General features: G+C 41.8%; 2 protein-coding genes across 2 annotated transcripts in view; both read right to left on the bottom strand.

Moving 5' to 3' along the window:
• TPT1 (tumor protein, translationally-controlled 1) overlaps positions 1-22,566 on the bottom strand; it is a 302,395-nt gene that overhangs the window by 128,273 nt on the left and 151,556 nt on the right. The gene's annotated exons all lie outside the window — the stretch shown is intronic.
• NUFIP1 (nuclear FMR1 interacting protein 1) lies at positions 7,516-22,559 on the bottom strand. Its single transcript, XM_066621841.1, has 10 exons — positions 22,327-22,559; positions 19,408-19,484; positions 18,645-18,749; positions 16,062-16,124; positions 14,847-14,923; positions 13,447-13,539; positions 12,207-12,430; positions 10,678-10,809; positions 9,413-9,651; positions 7,516-8,083 (listed from the first exon to the last, which is right to left on the bottom strand). The coding sequence occupies exons 1-10, from the start codon at positions 22,469-22,471 to the stop codon at positions 7,739-7,741; spliced, it is 1,500 nt and encodes a 499-aa protein (XP_066477938.1). The 5' UTR covers positions 22,472-22,559; the 3' UTR covers positions 7,516-7,738.

Here is a 22,566-nt window from a genome sequence, read left to right on the forward strand (position 1 = left end):
GGGGAGGAGGAAATTCAATAAACTCCAGACCATCATCTTATGGGGCAAAAAAGAGATCGAAGCAGGTTAAATCCCCCCACCCCCAAAAATATGCTCTGTGCACTCTGCATAAAGAGCCATGAGTCTGCTGGTATTGAGCTTCCAGTTATGCTTCAGGTTTGCTGGGCTAGCACTGTCTACACTACCAATGGTGAGATGGGGCACTGAATTGACATGGAATCATGGGCCAGACTTTCAGGCTCCAGCATTTTTTAAAACTGTACTTGTTTTCTCATTTTCTTCTTTTAAATCACAGGACAATTTAGCCCCCTATCATTCTGTCTCAGCAGCCAGTCTTTTCCCTCATTGTACATAGGAGAAATAGGTAAGCCCTGCTTAGTAAGCTGTGTAAGCTTAGTTTAGCTTTAATAAGCTACAGTTAGTGTCTGTCCCTTTAAGCATGATAGTTCCTCTTGTGGAGAAGAATCAGAAATATCTCATATATTCAACTAAGGTACAGTATTTCCATTTTAATAACCCACCTGACTTTCTAAAGACTGACCATGATAAAATCTAAGATTTTGGGGGTTGTGGTCTCTGTTCTTGTGTCTGCTAAGAATGCTCTGATGAGAATTACTTCTGATACATTTGAAGGGACCGTGCACTCAAGGGCTTAGCAAGCACAATTAGATCAAGAGACCACCCAGGAGCAGCCTGGCACAAGATCTCACCAGCTGAAATGCCATCAAGGGTGGGGGGAAGGAGAACTGGCAAAATCAGAGACTGCACTCAGCAACTGTGCAGAAGGGCCTTTTGACTCTGAAACAGAAGCAGCCTCTGAGCATGCACGGCTTCTCCTGGCTGGTTTCTCTATGGCAACACAAGTAAGGATTGCAGCTTGATCAGTAGTTTAGGCTGCAATCCTATACAAAATTACCTGGAAGTAAGCCCTATTGAATATAGTGGGACTTAATTATATGTGGACATGCATAGGATTAAGTTGCTAGATCACACATTATTGCCAATAGGACAAGTGGAGGAAAGGATTGACCATATGTTCTGGGGCCCTGACAAACAAGTGTGTAGGAAGATTACAAGCAGAGCATCACCAAACTTCGTCCACTAGAAGACTATGAATATCACCATTCAAAACCAGCACCTTTTCACCACTGAGTCAGTCACAGGAAGGACAATACAAATGAACATATAATTGAACACAATTTTTAAAAATGCAAGAGCACATAAAAGCTGACCTCTTAAAAATTTTGACTCTCCTGTCTTGGGTAGGATTCAGATTGGTCCCAATTCTCTTGGTTCATCAGAGACAGTGGGTTTGAATCACAGAAACATCTTGACTAGGGTAGAGTCTACCTTAATGAGCTTCCAGTGTCTGTGTATATTTATGCCTCAGAGGCACAGAACATACTGTAATAGGAAAATTTAACAATGGTCCCCACCATTGGCAGGCAGTATAAAACATCTGAATTGGCCGATCAAATAAACTAGGAGCATTCTGTTGTTACTTGGTTAACAGAAAACATTAATAGCTTTAAAATTGAATGAAATATTTTTGGGGGGGTTAGCAGATGAGGAGGAAAGTGGGATATCATTTTAATTTAAACACACATCAAGAGCACTGTCACCTGGGCCCAGCCCAGGTGGCCAGGAGCTCCCTAGGAGCAGGGGCCTCCTCTAGGGTAGAGGCCTCCTTGGGAGTAATACCCAAGTACTCACAGGATTGGGGTCCCTTACAGAGCACCTCCCTGGGAGGAGGAACAAGGACCAGCTGGGAACACCCAGCAGGCATGTGATTGGAAGGGGTGGGGCCAGCCCAAGAGGGAAGAGGCCTCATAAGGAGCCTGGAGAGGGAAGAGGGAGGTCACTCCAGAAGGGAGTAAGGCTCAAGGAAAGCCAGAGAGAGCAGCATAAGAACATATAAGAACAGCCCCATTGGATCAGGCCTTAGGCACATCTAGTCCAGCTCCCTGTATCTCACAGCGGCCCATCAAATGCCCCAAGGAGCACACCAGATAACAAGAGACCTGCATCCTGGTGCCCTCCCTGGCATCTGGCATTCTGACATAACCCATTTCTAAAATCAGGAGGTTGCGCATACACATCATGGCTTGTACCCCATAATGGATTTTTCCTCCAGAAACTTGTCCAATCCCCTTTTAAAGGCATCCAGGCCAGTCGCCATCACCACATCCTGTGGCAAAGAGTTCCACAGACCAACCACACGCTGAGTAAAGAAATACTTTCTTTTGTCGGTTCTAACCCTCCCAACACTCAATATTAGTGGATGTCCCCTGGTTCTGGTGTTATGTGAGAGTGTAAAGAGCATCTCCCTATCCACTCTGTCCATCCCCTGCATAATTTTGTATGTCTCAATCATGTACCCCCTCAGGCGCCTCTTCTAGGCTGAAGAGGCCCAAACAATGTAGCCTTTCCTCATAAGGAAGGTGCCCCAACCCCGTAATCATCTTAATCGCTCTCTTAAGCAGCAGCCCTGCCTAAGGGAAAGGAGAGAGGCCTCCAGAGGGAGGAAAAGGACGGCCACCCTGGAGAGAGGAGGCTGGGTGGGAGACTTCCCTGACCCTAGACCTGCCTGGACCCAGAGGGCGACCCCTAGAGAGACGGGGTTGTGGAGACAGGGGAGTGGAGCCAACTATACCCCGGGGGAGCCAGCTGGAGGGCAAATTAGACCAGAGAGAACAGGGGCCCTCCTGAGGCCAGATAGCCTGACCCCGACTGCCAGGGGGGCAGCCTCCAAAAGCCTTGACCCCGGGCCAAGGGATTGGGAAAGGAAGGCTGTTGCTGACAACGCCCGGGAACGGGTAGGGTCAGGTCCAGAGTCCGCCAGACAAAGACAATGGCACAAGTCAGCATGATGTCTGTAGGTCTGTGACTTAACAGTCCAAATGAATGTAAAACGGCTGATGCTATTAAACCGCCTGTGTCAAGCAACTATACCTGCCTCCCGTCCGTTAATCTGCCGCCGACCATCGTTCAAGGACCGGGTAAGCCCCTCACACTCGCTTGCTACCCCAGGGGAGGGGCCTCCTCCCGCTATGGACGCTACAAGCACAAACATTCATTGGAAAATAAAAAGGTGATATTTTTGCATCGTATGAAACTTCCAAATCCAGGGTAACTGCTGTATATGTTCAGTAAAAGATGTATAGTTTTTTTAAAATATAAAAATGATTTGAATGAACAATATTGATTAAAATAAAAGTTATGAATCACATATTTTACACTAGGTCCCCTACTTAAGTATAAGTTAGTTTACCGGGTCTGAAGTCATTTTGTATGCAAATCCAGAATTATTTAATGTATGGAAATAAAATCGTGAACTACTTTTTATAGTTGTTGAAAAGCAGCATATTATGTATCTAAAATCATAGGTAGGAAACATGTTGTGAAACATGAAAAAATGTATTTAAAGTACACTTACAGCATGGAACTCCAAGTCTATGACCCTAATTGCAAGCAGCGTTTGGAACAGTACCTAGCAGCATATTTGGAAAGACTGAAGAAAGGGATGATGATGATGATGTAACCTTTATTGGCATGTAGCAAAGAAAGTGCCTTCCAGAATAGGGAACAGTGTGGGGGCAGGCAAATCTGTAAGCCTGTGTATGGGTTTGTACATAAAATGGCAAGAGGACTAATGGTGCAAAGAACGTGAGCAAGGAAGCAAAAGCACTATGATATAGAAATTTGGACGTGTGCCCCACAGACCCATATATGTGACAGCCCCCATAAAGGCAAGTTATCTTAATTCAAAGCTGGGGCCAATAAGGTTCAAGTGGGTTGAATCAAGTTCTGGCTCTGGACACTTAAAACTACCTTTTCAGCTTTCAGCCCCCTCCACTTGATAGGTTTACAAAGAACTATTGATAGGATGTTCTAATCTAGAGGCTAATTTCAAAGATTCCACTGTCTTGTATGTTTCTCTTCTAACAGCAACAAATGAATAATTCCTTTCGTTTTATTGGAGTGCCACCTCCTGATGCTCCAGAGATATTATTTATTTGTTTAGAGGAAATTTTAAATGAAAACAACTTAACAAGAGTTATATAAGTCATGTTGTTTTTTTACATTTTGGGCCAGATATTAGATTAAGGGCACAATCCTAACCCACTTTCCAGCACCAACATAAGGGCAATGCAGCTCCGAGGTAAGGGAACAAACATTACTTTGAGGAGGCATCTGTGACAGCCACCCAACTGCAGGATGCAGCACACGTCCCTTTGGCACAGCTATGCCAGTGCTTTAAAGTTCGTTAGGATTTGGGCCTAAGTTAGTAGGATGTTTGTGTGTACAAAAGAATGTGGTGGAAAGGACCTGACATGATGTGCCTAAGGACATCAGAAGGATGTCCTTCTGAACTGCCTAAGGACAGTTTGATATTTTCCAGCTGCAAGCAAATTTGAGCTCCCAGCAAGCTGTAGTAGCCCGTAAAACATCTAATTGTTCCATAAATATGATTGGTGTGGCACTATAAATAACCATTTGTTCAGGGGCAAGCAAAGGAAGAGATAAGAGAGGACTGGAAAAACTGATCAAAAGACTGGGTGAAGCGAGTAAGAAGAGCAAGAGCTGAAAAAGGGGTTAAAAAGGTAGCATGAGGGAACAGATCACTCGAGAAGACCCCACCAAGGAACAGAAATCCGAAGTGTGCACATTGGATTTCCAGCCTCAAAAGACTGCTACGTTAGAGCTCTTCACTCTGGTTGTCTTCCTATGTAAGTGCACTTGGATAGGATAATTAGATAAGGATTAATTAAATAAGCCATGTAGGCACATTTGAGCAAGTTTATATAGGAAGTAATAGTCAAGCTAACATCATTAGTTCTAAGCCTTTTGGAAACAAAGATCACACAATTCCAGGTCTCTTAACTACTGACATTTAGATGTATCTACATACCTGCATCTATTAGATGTGCATCTACACACAAAAACTTCAGATAATATGACATTGGTGCAGTGATTTGAGGAGCCACTTTGGTAGCCTAATTCTTCCAAGCTTGAAGTGTAGCTTTCAAGAAGATTTTTGAAGGGTATCTGAGAAAGAGCCCCTTTTTATTGGTCAGCAGCTGAATGGGGGGGGGGGGAGACCCTGTAGATCTATCTCTTGCCACCATCCCAAAACAAGGGAGATGAGACAGAGGGGTGCCAGGAGTTCTTATTTAAAACACATTGCAGTAGGACCCACAAGGAATGCCAAAAAAACTGAATTACCCCTGAACAGGGACTAGACAGGCAAAGAGTAGTTAAATAACTAGTTAAAAATTAAAAATCCAAAAGAAAAAGAATTAAACAAAAGAGAGTATGGAAAAGTACAAGGAGGCTGATGGAAAGTGCCTAATTCAGCTGGATGGACACAAAGAAAAGGTTTGACCAAATTGCAATAATAATGCCCAGCAGAGAGAGCCAGGACACTACTCAGGGACAACTTTTGCTTACTGTATTGGGAGTGAGAAGAGCAAACAATATTTAATTCCTTAAATACATCTTGCTAGAAAGACCATCCCTATTGCTAGCTATTTACATTGTCCCAGGCATCCCAGTTCCTGCACATACTACAGAGCAAGTGTGCCTTCCACAAACCAGCATTAGATTTCACAGCAGACCTGGCAGAAAAAAACACATAACCATCCTGTGTTGGAACTTAAGTAATGTTCATTTGTAACTTTAATGTTGCCAGTGGAATCCACCTGGTCTAACTGGATGAGTGGAACCAACCTGGCCATTCCATCCCTTTGTCAAGACAAAGCTTCACTGCCCAATCTGTACGTGCATGTCAATCTCAATAGGAGCCTTGGCTACATCAGCCATAGCTAACGACCAAATCTACATCTAGCACATGCCTGTCTGGAATGGTACTTTCCATTCCAAAAGACAAAGGCTACTGCAGGAAGATGTCCCTGTGGCTTTCATCTGTGTTGAACCAACACAGATGTTTCTAAGAGGATTGGAAGTGTCCCAAAAAGAAACATAGCCAAAATTAGATGGGAAAGAACATTCATCTTAAGAGCACAATCCTATGCATGTCTATTCAGAAGCAAGTCCTATTGTGTTCAGTCGTGCTTACTTCCAGGAACGTGTTATAGGATTGCACTCTAAATTACAGAATTTGTCAGGAAAAGAAGATCTAATTCACGCAAGAGTTGAATAAGAAACTTTTATAGAAACCTGTAGCTTGTCTGAGGCTCCTTGATTTATAACGATTTGCTTTAATTGAAAGGCACAATGCTATCTTTAATTTGATATGCCTATACTTCCATAGCTGACATTTCCATGCTTGTTTTAAAAGCTCTGGATTTACTTCCATTATCTACAAGGAATGTTTATTTTGTTACATAAACCACTATGTGTACTTTTTTTTGTTGAAAAGCAGTGTATAAATTGTCTTAGTAATGATCAATCATCTTGAAAAGTACTTTGGTAGAATTCTTATGCATTGTATTTGGATATGAGAAGTAGGCCTTATTCAATGCTTGCATTTTTAGTGTTGCTATTCATATAGACCCCTAGGTCATTATGATGGCTGATTCTTTGATGAGAATTCCTGAAATGGCTATGTATATTGCTGAGAGCTCAAAGGCATATTTCAAGGAAGTAGTTCAGATTTAGTCAATTTGTAGGCCAAAGATGACTCCATATTTTGAGATAGATTTCGTCAATTCAGGCAGGATTGTCAAAAGGGGGACTATTATCTGAACACTGACTAAATGTTCCTTGCCAGAGTTCTATCATTCTTATTTGCATAAAATTCTAAGTGGGATTACTATGTATGTCATTTGCAGGCTGCTCCACTGATAGCACAAACAGCTGTAATATTAGGTAGCTGTGTCTGTGGTCCTTAATTCATCTGAATATTGGGGCAGCCATAGGTATTTGATCTAGTTGCAGCTGTTTGTATGACACTAGGTTATTGCTGTTAAGAAACTTGGAACTCATATTCCTCTCTTTGAACAAGGGCATTAGAAATAGTCATTCCAATTTGTCAAAGGCCTTACAAGAGTCAAAAGATAGGATGGATAAAGATGATTTGGTGACAGAAAAGCCACATAAGTAGTCATCTGACAGAATCAGAGAGCTGCATATGAGGTATAAAGTCAGTTTGATCTGTGTTAATGAAAGTCAGGACAATGATATATTGCTGCAAGGATGCAAACATTTTTGCATCATGATATAATGGTTCCATGAAACAGTACTACCCCAGACACTTAGGATCCTTCCTAAGCTTAGGCAAAACTACAACTCTTGAATTATGTTAAGTGTCTGGAGTCAGCCATTTCTCTAGATTGTTGTTAAATAAAACTTTTAGATTTGGTATTAGGAAGTTTGCAAGCAACTTGTAAAAGTCACCTGAGAACCTGCCCAGTCCCAGGAAGGTAAGTTCAGTTCCCTTCATTCACACCACTCTTCTGATACAGATAAGTGAGAAAAATTTGGCAGCTGCTGACATGTCTAGTTTGACCAGACATCAAAAGCTAAAACAGACATTGTCCAACTTTAATAATGTAATTTCTTTTTACATTTATTAAAAATAAAACCCTCCAGAAAAAAATTGCCAGGTGGAAACAGAGTCACAGCCAAAATCTTTGAGAGCGCTGACAAATGTTACAGCAGAAGGGATGCTTTCATTTAGACAAATTTTGCTCAGATACAATATGCCATTTAATTACTTTCAACAACAATCCTAATTTTCAGCCTGAACTTCTTAGTTATTCACAGCTCCAAAAAGTCAGTTTTCGTTAGAAAGGATTTCTGTGGTTTCCCATACATCTTCATCAATAGTCTGAGGAATTTGTGATGTCTGAGATTCAGTTGCCTCCTTCTTCTGAGCTACAAATAATTCATTCTGTGCCACTAACTGATGGTCAAAGTGACCAGTGCTTTTAGATCCATCAGGTCTGCCTGTCAATAGCTCCTTCATATCTTGAGAAGTCCCTCCAGTCTCCTGAATTCTCTCCAATTCTCCTGCTGCTGAATCAGTCTGTAAGTGTAGTCCAAAGACACCATTTTGGATGATATAGCGAATGCACTGTAGAATCACATTCCTTTCATGCCGTATGTCCTTGGCTAACAACTAGGAAAAAAAGAGAATGCACGAGGAATATTCCCACTGTAAATAGAACTGCATGCATTCCTAGGATAAAAGACTATCAGTAAACAGCTTTTCAGCAAAACCCAAACAAAAAAGTCTGCTTCTGGCAAACATTATACAGTACTTAGAACTATGAATTATTTGTTGTGATCTGACACGTCCCTGATTTTCATGTGAGACTTATCTGAGCCATGAGTTGTGATGGATCTGGAGAACTATCTTGCCCACTTGAAACTGCATGAAACTAGCACTCATACAATAGCATAACTTTGGAGCTCAAGAACTGCCCTAGTATTGGTCAACGATGACATAAGGAAAGTACTCTAGGAAAAAGACACTTCAGTTGTTCCATAGCATCTCAGATTCACAAACTTATGTCAAGGTGCCTAGAGCATGTTGACTGCTCTTGCGCTGCTTAAAAATTGTTCAATGTGACAATTATGGCAGGATTCCAATCACAGCTGTTAAAGTTTTGCAAATCCAGAAATCCCCAGTTTGATTCTCACATCTGCCATAAACTCACTATGTGGCCTTAGGCAAGCCACCCTTTCTCAGCTCTCCAGCTGCATATGGGAATAAAAATACTTACTTACAATAACCCTATAGAGATTACAAGCTAAAGCACATGAAATGCTCTGAACACTTCAGTGTGCCATAAGTGTTATAATACAGTATAACTGCACTTCTCCTCAGACATTCCTATTTTGTTAAGGGTCAGGTTTTCCTCAAAATGCTGTTTTACACAGCCACATACATACTAATGTATATTTAGATATACTAGTCAGACAGAGGGTGGCAAACAGCTCAACTGTACAAATGCATCTGTCATTGCTTTCAGCAGAATATGCAAGATACACTCTTGAAATTAGGGCTTCTAAAGGTCACAGGGCCAAATCCTATCCAATTTTCCAGTGCCAGTGCAGCTGTGCCAATGGGGCGTGCACTGCATCCTGTGGTGAGGAGGCAGTCACAGAAGACTGCTCAAGGTATGAGAACATTTGTTCCCTTACCTCAGGGCTGTGTTGTGGCTGCACTGGCGCTGGAAAGTTGGATAGGATATGAAAGTCAGATAAGTCAGTAGCCCCCACATGGTGAAGGTGACACGGTGACATGGACAACAGTCTCTGAAGATTTTCTTCACTGAAAAGGCAAATCAGGGTTGATAGAGCAAAATCCTTCTCAGCTACAGACAAAGGACATCAATCCACAACAATGGACTAAAGACACATGTCTCACACAGACAGCTAGATAAAATGATCCTGCTTGTATGCAGCAGACAACAAATATTGGAAGAAAATAAAGCTATTTTACCATTTCCAGAAGAGTTGGACGACGCTTTAGTATTCTAGGGGGCATTTTCCTCTGTCTCTTTAGGTTTCTGGAATGCACTGTTCGTGGATCTGGTCTTCCCAACATTGGGTCTGTAGAGTGAGTTGTTTCTTTGTGACCTCTCTCTTCAAAGATTTGAGGGATGTTTGAAGACTGAGGGATACCTCTGAGAATTGTCTGGTTTTCAACAAGTGCCTTTGCTGCAGTCTTGATTTGCTCTTCTTTTGAAAAAAAATTTAACATTTTTTTGTTATTTTATCTGCTATTATCTGCTGTTTGCCTGATGCTTTTATATTTTAATCTGCTAGTTTTAGGCCACTGTGTTTTAAGTATTGAATCAACAGTTCAAGAAAAAAAATGTTTTACTTAGGACCAATATAAAGTAACAAACAGGAAGCTTTTGAATTATTCAGAATGCCTTATCAGGAAAGTGGTACTCCAAAGGAAAGGGAGGAAAAAAGGGTGCTATGTTGAAGAAACCCCAACAGCCTGCAGTTTTTAAAGTTTAAAGATTCAGTTTCTTGCAGATTTGGATTAAGGCTTTTATTTTTTGCTCACCATCTGCCTGCTGAGGAGTTGTGTAGACCTCAAATGCTTGTTGTTTCACATATATTTTTGGTTGGTCGCAAATAAAACAATTGTTTTTGCTACACAAATTTACAAATTTTGCTATACAAGTCTACACTTGTCTCCAGATTGTAGATTTGTATAGCATAGTCACCTCCAATTTTGTGATGTGACAACTGGCCAAGTCAGTACAGGAACTTTGAAAGTAAGGATCATCTTTTATCACCAGATGACAGAACTCTTACATTGGGGGTGTGTGCTACTTTAGGTTGGTCCTAAATGAAGTGCTACCTTCAACCACCTACAATTTGGATACAGAATATCACCTTTTGTATGAAGCAAACTATAGGTATTTGTTCTAGTTGCAACTGTTTGTATGACACTAGGTTATTGCTGTTAAGAAACTTGGAACTCATATCCCTCTCTTTGAACAAGGGCATCAGAAATAGCCATTCCAATTTGTCAAAGGCCTTACAGGAAAACTACTGCCAAACGGCATTAATTTCTCTTACATTACTACTATAATCATTTCTATTTTCATAGTAGTTACTAGTACCTGTCAAAAGCCACTGTTTCTGAAAATTCAACCTCCCTGCACCCCCACATAGTTCTTTCAAGTTGTTCTTTGCAATATTCCTTGACACCCAGAGCAGGGGTAAAAAATGAATAGCTCTACTTACCATCTGGCTCGCTCTCACTTTCTGACAAGCTGCCATAGTTGGCCACCAGTGAGCTCAGAGCTGAGGTCACCTGCTTTGGAATGACAGTCAGTCCCAAAGCTGCATCTTTTGTATCTCCTTCTTTGTCTGAATCTGAGAAAAGACAAAATCCCAACAACTCTGTCACTGAGTAGCAAGATGAGCAAGCAGGGCCTACAAACAGCTCACACCTTCAAACAGTTGACCTCTCTGGACCCTGCTGGGCTACCTGCTCCACAGAGAAATCTGCAACCATGTTCCACTGCTCACAAAAGGATACTGACCCACCCCTTAATCCTGCCACCACAATACTTAAAAATGTAAAGTCCTGGAAAACTAAACACAGCTGATTCTGAGTGAAACACGCAAACTGGATGAGTTTATCCAAAATAAGAAGTCTGAGCCTACTACTTTTACGTTCTGGGTTGAGGTCTCAACAGGTAGAATTGGAATGTGCGTTACCTGAATATGGGCAGAACTGATAACCCTCTATACTGTTTGTACTTCATGTATGCCTACTTACTTTCATTATCATTCTGACAAAGACTGCCAGAATGATAGTTCTCCTCTTTAACTGACCACTCTTTGAACTATACGTGACAATGTGAGACCTTCTCCCCCCAAGTATGTGTGCTCAGAACAGATAAGATATCCCATAGCTTCTGTCTGAAGTGGCAGCTCTAAAGCTGAAACTTGTCTCTAATAAGAAGGATAAATGGTCAGAATAAACCATAGTCCCATCCACTGTACTGAAGAAAGACAATTCTCAATGAATGAGATGACACACCAACAAGGGATTACAAGTTCATACGAACATGGAAAATGTTATAAAATCCTTGTACTGAAGAACAGATAGTTTAATAAGAGTAGTGACAAGCATTTCCTTGCATGAAATAACACATAGGTAAAAGACTACAATGAAAGTTGAAATACACACTGTTTGCATACTGTACTCAAAAAATACCTGCTTGATATGGGGGCATGCCACAGGGATTTCACAAGTGGCTGAAGCTCCTGACTATGACTTCCTACATCAGAAGACTTTCAGCTTCCACATATGGGAATAAGCCTTAATTATAATCAAAATAATCCAGTTTTAAATTTGTTTTGAGATGCAAGTCTCATGGTAATGAAACTTATCTCCTCCAGCAGCACTTCCACTCTATAGATTCTAACAGGAATGAAATGCACTTCCTTAACAAGAAGCCATTTCAGTTCCTTACTCAGACGCTGCATGGAAAAAAGTGGACTTCACTACAAAATACCCCTTTGCAAATGTAACATAACAGGTAAAAAAAATTGTGCCTGCCAGGTAAGGTTCTTCTGGTATTTGTGGCTGAAGTATGTTTTAGATCTGTCTGCAAATAAGTTGAGGCTAGCAAGAAGGTGGCAGGTGGGAAGAGAGGGAGGGCACAAGAAAGGTGTTCCTTGTCTTCTGCTCTCCCTCACTATCCACCTCCACATATTTGTTCTCTCTCTCCCACCTTCACCTTCAGTCATCTTCATCTTACCAGGATCACTATTGGCCAGCATGCTAAGCGGATCTACACCTCTCATAGATGTTTGTGTTTCTCCAGTTTCCTTCTCCATTCTGCGGTCATCAGGAGCAGGGATAACTGCAGTTCCACCAAGCATGCTCTTAGATTTGTTCCAGAAGCGATTTTTCTGCCGTCTTACTTTTCCAGGTTGCCTAAAATTCTCATCTTGAGAAGGTTTCCACATTCCCTTCATCTTGCTGAAAGAGAAAGAAGCAAAACATCCCAGGATTTTTTCCTCCTGCTCCAAGTATCAAAATTTGGTGATGGTACTGATGGGACATTTAGAAGACAACAAAACATTCTTCCTAGTGTTGGCTACAAGATGAACTAACCTGTAACTTCTGAATATTCTGAAGTTGCTCTATTTCATAGACCCAGAAGAGCTACAGTGGTATAAAACCAGCATCTTTTCCTGATGGGAAAGGCTAAACATATGCCTGTCAAGCAAGCCAGTTTGAAAAAGCTTAGTCATTACAAACTTTCCATCCCAGAGGGTTGTATCGTAAGGAGCATGTGCATTGTTCTGTATGCAGTTGTACAAGCATATGCCAAACATATTGTGCATCTATGAATGAAAGATTTCACACTCCACAGTGATATGATGCAGAACAAGATGTACAATGTGTTATACACATGCAAAGTTTAGGTAGGATTCCATTTGGATTTCTTTGTGCAACAACCTTATACTGTTACTTCCATGTGCAAAAGCCACCTTGCACAAGCAGAAGGATAGCTTAGGATACAACCCAAAAGAATGGACTGAAAATGCCCAGTATAATCAACAATAGGCCAGGGAGGAAGCAACCTGGAAATCCTCTTAGCAGTGCTCTGACCTCATTCGGAAAGACCAAGACCCACATATGTTATTAAAACTAACCTCAGCTAACTGGGCAAAGATACCTTTTTAAATAGTGCCCTATTATATTTCATAGGGGGAGAACAAATGTCCTTCTTCACCTCAGCATGGCATCTTTTCCAGCAGCATTGCTGGTGCCTCTTCTGCATCATTTTGAGATTATGAGTCCTTTGTCCTTTGGTGACAGGAAACCATTTATAGATTTATCTCGCAATATAAACTGCTTTGTGAACTATTTTTTGTTGAAAAGAACTATATAAATAATACTAACACTAACAGAGCAAAAGAGAGGCATTACCAATCCTTGCCCCTGTTCAATGAAGTTATAATCCTCCAAGACAAGATAACAAGACTTACCCAAACTGCAATGTTTTAAGGACCTCTCCCCTTTGCTCTTTTTCCCTTTGTAGTGCTTTCTTCTTTGCAATATTTGCCAATGTTGGAAAATTTCTAGAGAAACAGATGCATGAAGTCTTATTACTAATCATTCAATTATGCTGCAGGGTTTTGCAAGCCTTATCTTATTTACACTCAGAACCAATCAACTGTGTGAAGCAGAACAGGTAGAAAAGGAAAACTGGGCAAGACTGGGGCAGTTCTGAACTCAATTTCAGCACGGAAGCTGGAAACAGGTATGAGCAACAATAACAATCTTCCTTGCTAAGGACTGGTTCACATGTAACAGGGCTAATCTCCAGTGGGTCAGGGATCCCAAATGGGTCACGGGATCATATAGTCCATCATTCTTGGAGTGAATTATTTCCTTTGCACTATTAATCATGTTGTTGCTGACAAACCGCAGCTAGGGCTAAACATGGTTCCTATTCAGTCAGCCTTCCAAACTGATCAGTAAATTCTGATTAAGAAGAAATCTGGTTAAACATAATTTTGTGTGGGAGGGGGAGGAGACTTCATCTCAAGAAAGGAAGATGCAATTCCATAGTCCACTCTCAATCTTTTTACTGTCCTTACAAGATTACCATCTACCCTTGCAGATGGTATTCAGCTATTAGGGAGAAAGATTCTAGCACAAGGATGGGCAAACTTTCAAGGTCCTGGACATTTAACAACTGTGTATGAGACAGAATTTCAGCAGGTGCAGCTTGTCATCTCACAGATGATAAGCTGCACCTACTGAAATTCCCTTTTGTTAAAGGTCCAGGATCCTTAAAGTTGAAAGTTTGCCCACCCCTGTTCTACTCTGACCTTCTCTCACACACACACCTGTAAGCAGGAAATTTCATTGTATTGGAAAGCATTTGATCAGAAAAGCCTCCATCTGCAGATATGTATGGGCATTCAGTGCACCAGGTCTTATAGGGAACAAGAGACCTGTGCACACATAGTCCCACCCATCCCTTCAGTCCATCAAGAAAAATGACCTTTTCCTCAGCACCGATGGGGCAGCCAGAGTGGCACACAAGGTACATAAATGCTTCCCATTTACCATAATAGATTAACAATCTGGTATGGAACCTACATACATGTGTAAATGAGAGGAGCTATGTCTGGTCTAAGAGAACCCTATGAATGTGCGTGCTGTACCCACAGTTGAACAGAAGCAATCCATATTGTATCAAAAGTAAAATAAAAGTGTTAACTTCTTGAACCACACTGGTTGTGACTGAAGCATCAAATAGCATTCTTTTGTACTTAACAGCCACAGCAGACATGGTAACAAAAGGAACTCTGGGGAAAATTCCTCCCTCCCACCCATTACCGCATATCTGTACCTACCCAGGTTTACATCTACTCACTTTCTTCTTTCCTCTCTCCATTTAGCAATTTCCTCTGGGGTATCTAACTTGATTTCCCTGGCACCAGGTGAATGCATCTAGGGAGGGGGAAAATGTGTTTTAAAAACAGTTTGAAAAACAGGCTTTAGTTGTAATTTTAAAACTAATTTTTATAAAAAGACTGCACAGAGAAAGCAGCAACAATAAATGACTACTATGTAAATTTTCCATTTACAGCATTGTTTACAGCCCCGAAAGATAGTCTGAAGACACTGCAATGCATAGCCAGTGTGCTGAAGTTAAGCAGGTGAGTTCCTGGATGAGAAACTATATAAGAATCCCATACAGTCCCATTGAACTCTATGGAATAAGGGTATTGTAAAAAGAACAAGGAAAATTCAAAATAAAGAGATAAGGACTATACACCTCAAAGTCTGCATCAGCAGTCACAGACTGCTAGAGACAGAAGAAACAGAATATTTTGTTTGCAAAATAGCTGGGGTGAGAAAGAAAAGAGAACATAAGGAGAAGCAATTCAACACTGTTCAAAACAGACTATGGAAAACAAATCAAAAGTTCACATAATCAAAAGTTCACATAATCAAACTGTACTTGCACACTGTTTCGATAAAGGAATAAGCAAGAGAGCCCAAGATTCTGAACCAGAGGCTAAGGAGTAGTGAGGATAAAAGCTAAAAACCAGTATCAAATTTAATTCACATATAAATCCACACACACAGATTTATACCAATGAGGTTTGTACACAACCATTTGCATGGTCATTCATGGCACATAATAATTGCATCACGCTCCAAACCGGACTGGGGGTCCAATCCTATCCAAATTTCTAGTGCCGGTGCTGTTGTGCCAATGGGGTATGCACTGCTTCCTGTGTTGGGGAGGCAGTCACAGAGGGTCTCCTCAAGGTATGGGAACATTTGTCCCCTTACCTCAGGCCTGCATTGTGGTTGCACCAATGCTAGAAAGTTGGATAGGATTGGGCCTAGATTTGGCTCTTTTTTCCTTACAGTCTATCAAAGTGCCCCAAATGACTAACATAAATATGAGCAGGCAGGTCAGCTAGTATCTTTTCTAGATTTATCTATAAAATTGCTCTAAGAAGCCCTTAGAATAAGCAAAGAATACATCAAAATAAAATGTGTAAGAAGAAGGACTGAAACGATGGACCACTACAAATCACAGCAATTCAGATTTCAAGATAAAGTGGCAACCTACATTCTTCCAATGGATTTGAACCAATTTTTCATGTGCACTAAAATTACAGCCATCTTCAGAACACTAGAAAAAAAAAGACAGAACTTTTGAAATTAGATAATATTTACAAGCATAGAATATAAAGGCTTGTCACTACAACTGCCTGCAATTGCTATCAAACTGCTTGTGGGAAAGAGCCTGCAGATAGATGCAGAGGGAAAAAAAGTTTATTATGGATTGCAGTTGCTGGCCCGGCAAATTTTGGCATGTTGCTTTCTTCAGAGATACTTGCAAGCGTAAATCTAGAAAAATGAGGACGATATAGCAGACAGTCATTTCTGAGGATGTATTTTTGTGGTAAAAAAAGATAACATGCCTAAATGCATTAAGCCAATAATTACCATAGATACTCGCCTATAGTACGTGAAATTTTTGCCAAGTAATCAAGCTCCAATTCTCACTTCGCCTGATTTCCGGGTCAATCAGAGGGCAGAGATTTTCAGCTCTGAACAGTTTTGTTTCGCAAGGGCAGACAGGCGCCAAGTTTCTCAAGCAGCAGCAGGCACAGCTCCTTAGAAGCAATTTCTTAACCTTTTATTCTCCTTCCTTCTGCTGCAGCCTGGTTCTGCTTGGCAAATGCTTGCAAAGCAGGTCTGTTTTTTGAAACACCAGGATGGGACCCTCCTTCCCAGGTTACAATTCAGTGCACCATTACTTAAGAATAACACCCATGGAAAGCAGTGGGTCTACTTCTGAGTAAAAAGGGTTGCAAATATATGCAGCTGCATCTTTCTGGTGCGAACTGAATTGCACACTCCCCGTTATGTGTTATGGGTTGTATGTTGCACGTAGAGCTTCTGGCTTAACACACCAGACACCTTCAAGGTGGATTTGATTCATGGTTCAACCTTTTTCACTTGCATATCCCTTGGCAGCCCATTTCCATAAATTGTACCCTTCCTATTAGCAAAATGTTTGTAATTAATAATACAAGCCCTCATCTCCTCCATATGAAAACCCAGACTTCATGTATTTATCACAGTGTTTTCTCTTTTTATCTGTTTGAAGAAGACTCTGCCTTTGCACTGTTTTGCACCAGAAGTGTGCTGAGAAATTCTGGGTAATTGATCACTTTCCCTATAATGTTTCAGCTTTTTTACTGTGCTGGTTTTCAATCACTGGTTCATACATGAATTGATGACCAAAAACTAGCTATTGGTGGGGCTTTCACAGCCAACTAGCTACCTCCCTTCCTGCCTTGCTGGTCATTGTAAGGCATTCGTACCTTGCAAGGCATTCTGGAGCATGACCTGCCTTTTTCTACCATTATTCCATTCTTTTTCAAGTCCTAAAGGTCCTGTTGAGTGTCCCTGGGAGTACATGAATACCAGGTTGGGAACTACTGGTATGTTGTTTACAGTGCACTTACTCTAATAGTGCTTACAAAAAGGTGGTGAAGACCAGAATTTTAAAAGAATAAAAATGTATCTTATGATCTTTTACGATGTTTTTAATAAATTAGAGACTACAGTTCTTAGGTAACAATTAGTGGTGGGTTATTTTTCAGGATCTGGCCTCTAGTAAAATCAGACAAAACTATAGTCAGACACTCCCCTAAGTTTAACCCCTAACTTATCTGAGGGTCATAGAAAATTCCATGATGGTTGGCTTGAAACCTGCCCTCGACTTATCTGTGGGATCGGCTTGTAGGCAAGTGTCTGCGGTGCATTTCATGAGCAATTGTGTCTCTGCACTTATTTGAATGTTGTCCCCCCCTTTTTTGATACACAATTGCTATCCAATGTCTTTTTCAGTGGTCCTGCACTCCTTGCATTTCTTCTCACTTTTGATTTTTTCTCCATTGCCTTTATCTTCTCCAATTCCCCACTTCTCTTAAAGCCACTGGCCAATCTTTTCTAATAGCACTGGAGACTTCTATTGCTCCTCCACAGAAATCAGTTGTCTGAACCTAAGCTAGATGAGTCCTTCTGTTATGTTAGAGGGCCTCATGCCAACCATAATTGTCCCAGAGTCCAATCCTATCCATATCTACCCAGAAGTAAATCCCATTGTAGTCAATGGGGCTTACTTCCAGATAAGTGTGGAAAAGATTACACTCCCAGTCTTTCTGCCTGCTAGTGCTTTAGCTGTAATGATGTTGCAGAAAGCCATGTGAGTTCTGGCCCAAAGAAGATTCCAGACATTTGTGATACTGCTTCCTAAGTGCTAATCCAATACCACATGATTATATAATCAGTCCAGTTACTAATAATCAAGACCAACATTAAAAAAAATATTTATTATTACTCTTTCATCTTTTTTTCTGGCAGAAACATGTGCTCAAGATCTTCCATTAAAGGCCAACATTTCAACCTTCTATTGTACAACTGACTTTTCTGGAAATTTCTAGGATGATACACAATAAAAAGATGTAACTGAAATGGTTTACACATAGATAATTCTGCCATTGCAAGCAATTTGATGTGCCAATGCAAGAGATTCCTTCCATTTCTATGCTGAGCTCTCATGACAACATAACTGAAGGAGTGTTAGACTCCAATTATTACCAAGCTCACACACAATCAAGTGAACCATTAAACATACCTGTTTGTGCTGAGAGAGATGTTCCTCATATTTCTCCTTGTTTTTAAAGCCACGATCACATGTATCACAATAGTGAGTATAAACTGGTTCTTTTCTCTTCTTGTTCTGCAAACAAGAAGGAGGATGTTATCAACTGAAAGACGTCTTGGGACAAATAAAAGTATGTCATAATGGCTATTTATTGTTAACATTACAGGTGGCATCCAGGAACTGTTCTAGGAATCATCCAAAGGACACACACAAAAAATGTCAGATGTGACACCAGGTGCTAAATAACTGACTATCAGACACTTTGCACAAATTACATGAACACTACATTTAATCCCCAAGTGACTTTATACCCATGTTATAGTTGAAAAGCTCAAGTTTAGAGCAATTTGCCCGAAGTCAACTAAGAAGAGTCAACTGACATTTTTCATAGCAAAGAGAGTTTGCCATGAATACAGGGACTGCAGTAGTAGTGCACTGTGTAAAATGTGAAATGTAAACTTGTGGATTTAAGCACATTAGGGTGACAAGCAACTATGCTTGTTTCACACTCTGCAAATGCTAGTAGTGTCTGTAGCAAACACACTTCTTACAGAAAAGTGTGAAAAGGCCCTAAGTCCATAGCTAATCCAGAAATGGAACCCAGGCCAACTCCAACACCATATTTTATAATTACATATCTATTGTGGTTTTAAAACTGCAAACTTTTCCATTACTAAAAATGAAAGAAGATGACCACATGCAAGTTAATAGTAGCAAATTTACAATTACATACCTTCTGTTTGTTGCTTCTGCCTCGACAGGTTTGGACATTTTGGTTCTCTTGCCAGCCATTAAAATGGCAATTTTCTCCTTCAATTAAAAGTCAAATACAATTACTGCACTGACATAAAAAAAGCTTCATTCCAAAAGGAAAGCAACCTAAACTACAAGCTGCAAACAAAACTACTGTTCTTTCACAGAGTACCAAAATTAAATTTTTTAACCCACATTTCAAAACTGCAACTGCAAAATATACTGTGTTGAGAAGCATCCTACTGTGGTTGGCAACCTTCAGTCTCGAAAGACTATGGTATAAGCCTACAGCACCCAGTATTCCAAGGCGGTCTCCCATCCAAGTACTAACCAGGCCTGACCCTGCTTAGCTTCTGAGATCAGACAAGACTGGGCATGTACAGGGCATGGGATCTACTTGTTCTCTATAAAGAGGAAAAAAATTTAGAAAAAGACATCTGAATGCAAGAGAAACTCAAGATTCCCTTGCTCTAAATTGTATTCATTGGGGACAAGAGACTACTGATCCAAAGAGAAAGGAGAACAATGTTACTTTATAGTTTTCTCTGGTGTATCACTAGATAATAGCTGTAATCTTTTTGTCAAAAAAAGATGAATTGTCATGAAATGTTATGGTCATTTCATGTTGCACATCTTGTCATTTATCCTATGGTATCTTATGGATCTGCAAAAGCAGCAGCACCATCAAGGGTTGTGCTGCTGGGGCAAGAGAGAAGTGAGAGTGCCAGGAAGAAGAGAGGCCTGCAGTTTTTTCCTCCATTGCCCTGGTATTAAACCTCACCACCCAATAGACTTAACTCTGTAAACTTCAGCTTACTTCAGTCTCAAACTTTGTTCTTCCTGACTTTGTTCTGTGCAGGGAGACAGGGACGACTGACCAAGTGGGCAGAGAAAGCAATTCATCATTGGTGGAGGTTGTACTGCCATTTTACCTTAACATGCTGGTGATATACCCTCAGGTGAAGAAGCCCTCTATGGTCCTAAACTGGGTAATTACCTGCCCATCTCCCATCTTTGGGCAAGGTACTCAAACACAAATACAGTCTCTTTTGTTTATACTGCAATCAAATCATGCTGAAAATTATAGAACTAAGGGCCCAATCCTATGCAACTTTCCAGTGCCAATGCAGCTGAAATGCAAACCTTGCATTTCAAGACCTTGAGGCCTCCACAACTGCCCCCCCCCTTTGCAGGATGCAGCATATGCCCTGTTGGCATGCTGCATCAGTGTTGGAAAGTTCGATAGGACTAAGCCCAAAATGTGCTAAACCAAATTATGGTAAAAGTAAGATTCACTGAGGGCCCAATCCTATCCAATTTTCCAGCATGGGTGCAGCCGCAATGCAACTCCAAAGTAAGGAAACAAAAGTTTCCGTATGTTAAGGAGGCCTCTGTGATTACCTCCCCATCACAGGATGTGACTACCTCCCCATCACAGTGCATGCCCCATTGGCATGGTTGCACTGGCACTGGAAAATTGGATAGGACTGGGCCCTCAGGGCTGCACTCCTATCCACACTTACCAGAGAGTAAGCCCCATTGACTATAATGGGGCTTATTTCTGAATAGACAGGCATAGGATTGGGCTCTGAACAGCTGTGGCTCACAGTGCTGCTGTAAACTACCATTTAGCTAAAAAGCAGTGTATAAATACTGTTCATTACTATTATTAATTTTAATATATAAATAATTGAATGCTTTCTTCTTCCATTAAGATAAACTGATGAACTAGTACAGGGGTGCTCAATAGGTGGATCGCGATCTACCGGTAGATCGCGGAGTGCCCCCCCTTCAGGTGCCTCTGGGAGGAAACGCCCGGAGTAAGGCCCATTGTACTCAATGGGGCTTACTCCCAGGTAAGTGTGGCTAGGATTGCAGCCTCACAGCCTAACCCTAGGCATGTCTACTCAGGAGTAAGTCCTATTATACTCAGTGGGGCTCAAGGTACACCAACATACATTGTACACATAAATGTTATATGTTATGATGGCGCGAACATTGTAAAAAAAACTCTGGTAGATCTCCAGGCCTTGCTGGGTTTCAAAGTAGCTCTCGAGCCAAAAAAGTGTGAGCACCCCTGAACTAGTATGATGGCTTGGCATAGCTTGGCATGGACAATTCAATCCCTGAATCACCCAACAGATCTCATGGTTACTTCCCACATCAGCATCAGGGCAGAAGGGAAGGTGGGGGGTTGTCAGGGGAAGGCCCACTTGATAACACAATGCAAATTAGGAATTCCATGTCATCAGGTGACCCATGCAACATGGACATTACATTGCAGCCACAACACCAACCCCATGGCGTTTCCTGAGTGTGCAAAGTGCTTCCCATATATTATCTTGATGTTGTCCTTACAACAGCCCTGCAAGGTAGGTAGGTCGGACTGCAGGTGCAGAGATGGGGCTCTAAGCCAAGGTAATGTGCCTGATCCTGAGCTTCCTGCAGGAAGCAGCTGGAGACGGAGGCCACAATCCTATCCACACTTTCCTGGGAGGAAGCCCCGTTGACTACAGTGGTACTTACTTCTGAGTAGGCATGCATAGGATTGGGCTGTAAGGCTGCAAACTATCCACACTTTCCTGGGAGTAGGCTTACTTCTGAGTAGGCACACATAGGATTGGTCTGAGGTTACAGCCCCCTCCAGACTTTCCTGGAAGCAAGCCCCATTGACTGTAGTGGGACTTACTTATGAGTAGACGTGCAGAGGATGGGGCTCTGAGAGGGCACTCTATGCACGTCTACTCAGAAGTAAGTCCCATTGCAGTCAACGGGGCTTCCTCCCAGGAAAGCGTGGGGCCTGCAGCCTGAGCAGAGCCGGGGGCGGGAGCGCAGCCTGGCCGTGCGCCCTCCGCGGCGCACAGAGAAGGAGAGGGGAGGGAAGGAGAGGGGAGCCTACCTGGCGCCTGGGAGGGAGGAAAAGGCGGAGGGGGCGGCGGCCACTGCCAGGGCCCGGGAGGCAGCGGGGGCCAGTATCCCTGGGAGCTCCAGCAGGGGAAAGGCGGCGGCGGAGGCGGCGGCAGGTACCAGGCGGAGAGATCCATGGCCTCGGCGGTACAGAGGCCGGAGCGCGCACGTGGGAAGAACCCGCCTGTCAACCAGAATCCACGTCTCAGACCAACGGCACGGCGACCAATGG

The sequence above is a fragment of the Tiliqua scincoides genome, chromosome 3, assembly GCF_035046505.1.
Source record: "Tiliqua scincoides isolate rTilSci1 chromosome 3, rTilSci1.hap2, whole genome shotgun sequence".
Lineage (NCBI taxonomy): Eukaryota > Metazoa > Chordata > Lepidosauria > Squamata > Scincidae > Tiliqua > Tiliqua scincoides.